Source organism: Salvia splendens, chromosome 5, assembly GCF_004379255.2.
Source record: "Salvia splendens isolate huo1 chromosome 5, SspV2, whole genome shotgun sequence".
NCBI classification, from domain to species: Eukaryota; Viridiplantae; Streptophyta; class Magnoliopsida; order Lamiales; family Lamiaceae; genus Salvia; species Salvia splendens.
In genome coordinates, this window is record NC_056036.1 from 10,618,150 (window position 1) to 10,625,062 (window position 6,913).

At 37.5% G+C, this 6,913-nt stretch overlaps 1 protein-coding gene across 1 annotated transcript; it reads right to left on the reverse strand.

Moving 5' to 3' along the window:
* Nucleotides 1-4,048: 4,048 nt before the first annotated feature.
* LOC121803209 (polyphenol oxidase I, chloroplastic-like) lies at nt 4,049-6,037 on the reverse strand. The gene is made up of 2 exons (XM_042202906.1): nt 5,425-6,037; nt 4,049-5,344 (listed from the first exon to the last, which is right to left on the reverse strand). The coding sequence occupies exons 1-2, from the start codon at nt 6,015-6,017 to the stop codon at nt 4,231-4,233; spliced, it is 1,707 nt and encodes a 568-aa protein (XP_042058840.1). The 5' UTR covers nt 6,018-6,037; the 3' UTR covers nt 4,049-4,230.
* Between the last annotated feature and the right edge of the window lie 876 nt (nt 6,038-6,913).

Below are 6,913 nucleotides of genomic sequence, written 5' to 3' on the forward strand. Positions count from 1 at the left end.
GTAAAAAATTTATTTTTATAATTATTTTTTATTCCACATGAGTTGTTAGTTCTATTATGTTATGTTCCCGTAGTTGTCTATTATCCTTGTCTCAACTAGTTACAACTATCACAGTTAGTTACAACGATAATGTCGACATTAACATCCAAATTTACCCATAAATGTTCAAAGTGAATTGGATTCTCCAGCATCAAAATTCAAGTTTCACAATTACAAATTATATTGCATCCACAACATCTAAGGCAATAAGTAATGAGAACGACACAATAGGTAAGTGAGAATGACACAAGTCCACATCTAGAAAATATGTCAATATTAATAAAATTATTTTCTCTTGTAGAAATTGAAATTCATATTTAGTATATCTACAGGTTTTTATTAATATTAATGTTTTTTTATGTTAATTACTCTTTGTTAGTACTTTATTTGTTTAAACCTAACCATCTCTTGAATTATTTTCTATATCCCCTCCTAACATTTTTCGATCTATATTATTTATTTATTCTGCTGTTAACTAAACTCATTCAGAAATAAACATGATATGTTAAAAAATAACCGCGGTTCGATTTATGTTAAGGGACTTGATATTTTTATCTAAGAAACTTAAATATATATATATATATATATATATATATATATATATATATATATATATAGGGATGTATTCATTTCCTTTTCCTATATTTCCTCCTTTTTCCTTCTTAATATCAGCCATTAGATTAGAGAAATGGACGGTCAAGATCAACATTGGGTAATTAATCCCGTGTTGCATTATTTGTCCTATTTTGTGCATTATGAGGGTACAATAGTAATCTAATCTAGGCTGGAAACCGCTACGAATAATGCACCACATGGTCACGAGTAATGCATATAATTGCCTATATAATGCACAATATGTGAACTGCAATGCATACGAACAAGATGTGCTGTATTATGATGTTTGACACACGTTTCTTGTTTCCCCTAAGGGTTTAATAAGCTTAGGGGCTAGGGTATAGTACGTAGACATGTATGTAATCTTCACATGGTAACGAGTAATGCATATAATTGACTATATAATGCACAATTTGTGAACTGCAATGCATACGAACAAGATGTGCTGTGTTATTATGTTTGACACACGTTTCTTGTTTCCCCTAAGGGTTTAATAAGCTTAGGGGCTAGGGTATAGTACGTACGCATTAATAACAAATTATAAAACGATACGAATAATTCACCAAATTGTCACGAGTAATGGATGTTATTAACTATATAATGCACAATATGTGAACTGCAATGCATACGAATAAGATGTACCATGTTATGATGTTTGACATACGTTTCTTGTTTCCCCTAAGGGTTTAATAAGCTTAGGGGCTAGGGTATAGTACGTAGACATTACTAAATACACGTATGTAATCTTCAATCCGTTGATTAACCCATATACACAATACCTCTAATAATGCATAATATACTGAGATAATGACAATTAACAGCTACATAATGCACTACCTAAACCAAATAATGCACATACGTATATTCCAATAACAACAATTTGTTAGTAATGTCTACGTACTATACCCTAGCCCCAAAGCTTATTAAACCCTTAGGGAAACAAGAAACGTGTGTCAAACATCATAACATGGTACATCTTATTCGTATGCATTGCAGTTCACATATTGTGCATTATATAGTTAATAACATCCATTACTCGTGACAATTTGATGAATTATTTGTATCGTTTTATAATTTGTTATTAATGCGTACGTACTATACCCTAGCCCCTAAGCTTATTAAACCCTTAGGGGAAACAAGAAACGTGTGTCAAACATCATAACACAGCACATCTTGTTCGTATGCATTGCAGTTCACAAATTGTGAATTATATAGTCAATTATATCCATTACTCGTTACCATGTGAAGATTACATACGTGTCTACGTACTATACCCTAGCCCCTAAGCTTATTAAACCCTTAGGGGAAACAAGAAACGTGTGTCAAACATCATAACACAGCACATCTTGTTCGTATGCATTGCAGTTCACATATTGTGCATTATATAGTCAATTATATGCATTACTCGTTACCATGTGGTGCATTATTCGCAGATACCAAAATGTGGCAGTTACTTTTCCGTCAAATGTCAATAATAACCCTGTAATGCATACAACCACCTTCTATAATGCAACACGGAACCAGTTTTATAGAATCAATCCGTTGATGCCTTAGATCTAACGCGTAATATTAAGAAGGAAAAATGATCTAAGATGTGAAAAGGAGAATAACGCTCCCCTATATATATATATATATATATATATATATATATATATATAATATATATATATATATGGATATTTAAGAATATTATTTTCTTTAATTTTAGGGACTAGATTTTTTTGTTTTACATGGGATATTAGGTTAGCCTTACAAAATATTTAGTTATATATCATAAAGTTATACAATGATATTGGATATCTATCATAAGGAGTTATATATACTATCGCGCATTGAATATCAGCTTAACATTATAATAGTATCATTATATATTAGCAATAATATTGTCAAACCCATAGCTGACTATCATTACATCCTACAAACAATAACATTATAACTATATAAATTTCAATTATAAAATCTGACTAATTTTTTATATCAGATTATGAACAATTTGTCAACTAAAGATGAATATCATCGTAGCAATCACTCCCTCCGCCCATCAATAGTTGGTTCACTTTGACCGAACATAAATTTTATAATATGTGATGAAAAGTGAATGAAAAAAGATTGTGGAAGACGAGGCATACTTTTATACTATGAAGTAAAAAGATCACCAATGTAGAGCTGAATTGACAACTAATTAAATCACGCCCTTTTATTTTTGATGTATAGATTTTAATTGTTTTAATAAATACTTTTATATAACTAATTTTATTATCATATTATTCTCAACATGATATAATTATTTTTTTAATATTTTATTGATATGTTTAAAGTTCAAGACATTTTTGGTACAAATCAAAGTATTTAGGATTTAATGCAATAATCGCTCCTTTATTTATGATCTTAATTCATTGTATATATAAAAAAAATAATAACGAAATCATGTATTTTGATTTAGTCACCGTTGATATTTTATGATTTTAAATTCAATACTCCCTACATTGCATAGTAGTGGAGTTATTTTGTCATTTTTGTATGTTCCATAATAATGGAGTCATTTCTCTTTTTAGTAAAAGTCAACACATTTCTTCTCATTTACTCTATGCTCTCTTACTTTTATCTCTCTTCATCTCTCTACCTTTTTTCATTTCATACTTTATTCTTTCATTACTTAACTCACTTAACACAATATTTCTTATATTGCATGCCGAAAAGAAACGCATCAACTACTATGGAACGATGGAGTATTTTATAAGAAGAATAATATGAAAAATAAAAAAGAAAAAATTAAGGAAACAAATACTAGTATAATGAAAATTGATTGAAACCAAAATCACAAAAAAAGATACCCGATAAAGTATATTATTTCCAGTACAGTTTAAATAACACATAGTACTACTTTATTAATGTTTATATAGTCAATAGCTATACAATTTTTCCCTCAGTTCAAAAAATACCTAAAAAGGTAAAAAGTCCCATCAACGTGATTATATCATAGTATGTCCATAGACTAATAGTGCTAATAAAATTGTCCGGGTATCAGAATTGTTAGAATCCAATTATCTATGGACTAAACACTCTCTTATTAAATTGCAAATAGTATGTTGAATCTTCATGTATTTTTTTTTCTAATTGCTAAAAAATGTACTCCATCATCTGTCCCTTAAAAATAGAAATTAAAATTTTCTATTTTAGGACATGAACCCCACAACCTACCAACACTACTACTTCCGGTACCTTTTTTTCTTTGTCTCTCTTACTTTGTCCATTTTATTTCAATCTCTCTTACTTTGCCAATTGTGGTTAAAACATGTATCGTCTAAAAAATTTCTAAGTATTTTTCAAGGATGGATCGTCTATCAATTTCATGAAGTAAAATCATTCCCCAAAAGTAATAAACATGATATGATTGGGTGGTTTAATAGATTATTTGATAAGTTGAATTTATAATTAAGATACAAAGCAGCCAAATGAAACCAGGCAATTACGATAGAAATTGAAATCAAACGCAAACCCGATAGCGAAACAAATCGATCAGGTCTCTTATTCTACAATACCATACCATGGAGTAGTACTCCTATTTATTAGGAATCAAGCCTTGTTTGGATTCTCAATGATCTTGATGCCACCAATAGTGACCCCAGGCCCGCTGTGCCTCGGCACAATAGTCACAACGATGCTATCATCGTCGCCGATGTCCATGTCCTCATACAAGTCCGTCAGCCTCAGCCTGATCGACGTCGTCGACGTCTTCTTCGGCGCCTTGTGCGGCACCTGTGCGTACGTCCCCGCGTACGCCGCCTTGTCCAGCTCCAGCGGGTTGTCATCCTCGTCGTTCACGAACACGTCGAACTTGAGGAACTTGGTCGTGTCCACCGTGATGTCCTCCAGCACCAGCAGTTCGTCCGCCTTCCCCTTCTTCGCCTTCTGCACCTCGAACCTCACCACCTTCGTCAGATTCAGAGGGAACACTGAGAACACCTTCGGGAAGAAGCTCGTCGTCCTCTTGATCCTCGCCAGGGCCGTCTGGACCGGCGGCCGGTAGTCCAGCCAGGGCAGGTCGATCCTCTGCAGGTCGTATCCCATCTTCCTCGTGTCGAGGCTGTCCCTCACGTACACGCGCACCAGCTGCGCGTTCTCGTCGTAGAACAGGAAGGACGCGTTCAGGTAGTCAGGATCGGTGATGTCCTTGGTCGGGACCTTGTCTTTAGGGAGGACGTCCTTCCATAGAGTCCACATCCGGTCAACGTTGGCGTGGTGGCAGTAGAAGAGTGGGTCCCGCCCCGCCGAGTAGAAGTTCCCCATGTCCTCCCCGCTGGGCTCCCTAGGGTCCCCCACAAATACGTGGAGGGCTGTGTGGGAGCCCCTCTCAGAAGACCCCGGTCCAGGGTTGACCGGGGTGCCTTCGCGGTAGGGCTTCCCCATGAAGTCGTACACGTCAGCATTTCCACGGACCATCTCCGTGTACATGACCGTGAGGTTGTTGGTGACTAACTGCATGGGGTCTTTGTTCCCGGTCCGGCCAAGGTCCACGACCGCCTTGAGGTTGTCAGGGTTTCGCTTGGCGTCGTAGATGGCTGCCTTGGGGTCCAGGAAAATGGGCGGGATGGTCATGCCTTTCGGGTTGTCCCAGTTCCAGAAGGGGAGGGCGAAGGTGGGATCGTCGATGAGCTTCCCGAGGATTCTCTCGTAGAAGTAGAGGTACCTGTTGGCAATTGAAACAAAAATTAAATAAGTAGTAGTATTTCATTAAAGAGAGAACTGAAACCAGGAAGCAGTACGTACCATCTGTGGAAGGGGAAGAAGAGCCATGAGTTGTGGACTTGGATGTCAAGCTCGCCCTGGCCGGGTTGGTTGTAGGCGCCGTTGCAGTAAGCGCAGTGGATGAAGGCCTGCTGCATGAAGCTGCGGGGGTCGTCTTCCGGGAGTTCCTTCATACGCTGGATGGCGAGGTTGTACTTGAAGACGTCGGTGGGGTTGAGGCGGTGAGCGGATTGGCGGGTGCGGAGTTTGTAGAAGGTCGGGAGCTTGTAGTCGATGATGTCGCCCGTGACCGGTGGGCAGCAGTTGACGTCGAGGATCTGCTGGTTGTTGAGATTGGTAGCGGCGCCACATTTGTCCAGCTCGGGAGCTTGGACAGGGTTGGCCGAGGCCGAGTCAGTGGAGATCAGGCTGGTGGCGCCGTAGAGGCCGCCCAGGCCGAGGAGGACGTTGCGGCGGTTGGGGGAGTCGGAGTCGGAGGAGGAGGCGCGGAGGGGGTGGCGGTGGCTACGCCTGGCGTGGGAGATGAAAGGGGCGGGCTTGGAGAGGAGCGGGTGGAGAGAGGGGCGGAGTTTGGAAGAGGGAGGGGCAGTGCAATGAAGGTATAGGGAAGCCATTGCTTGGGATGGTTTTTCTACGCACAAGATTGTAGCTTATTTATTAGTGGAGAAATGGAGAGTAGAGCATATTGCGTATTAAAGTCGTGGTAGGTTTATGAATTGATGATTTTGATTTCTCTCCATACACACTGTCAGACACTAGATATACTGAAATGTGTTTTCATCTTCAATTTGACCTAGCTAGCAGCTGGTAATTTGATCTACGTATTTCTGATAAATATATCTAACCAGTATAGAAAATTAGTAGTAATATTTAGAAACCCTGAAACAAGATTTATGTTTCTTAATTGTACGTAACAATCATTCAACATACTAATAAAAAAAATGTTACGTAAATAGAAGTCCCGAGATGAAGTAAATTAAGCATGTCGTAACACAGCTGGCTGCTAAGTGGTGGGTTTAGAGAAATAATTTGAGGGTTGTATATCCGGGGGGCCGGGGCGTTAATCAAGTTAAGACTCTATAATTACACTCATATGATCATATCATATATGTACAATTTGACTCTGTTTATAAGATTTGGAGTAGAAGTTTCAAAACTCAATAATAGACTCGATAAACATTACTACATAATTAGACCTTGGAGTGGGTGTAGCAAGCCTGACGGTGTGCTGCCTGTATCATACTAGAACTCAAATTATTTTTAATAATATTGTTTAATTTAGTTGATGATATAAAAAGTTTGATTACGTTTTCGTTTTTAAACCACAACTTGTATCATACTGAGGCATGTTGATGTTGGTTGGTATACATTAAAGTTTCTGATGGTGATAACTGAAAACTCCCACGTTTTATATACAAGAACCCAATAATATTTTAATATACAAAAATATTGTAGGAAACGGGCCCAAACAACGCAATTTGACATTTAATATAATTTTGTGAAATTTTGT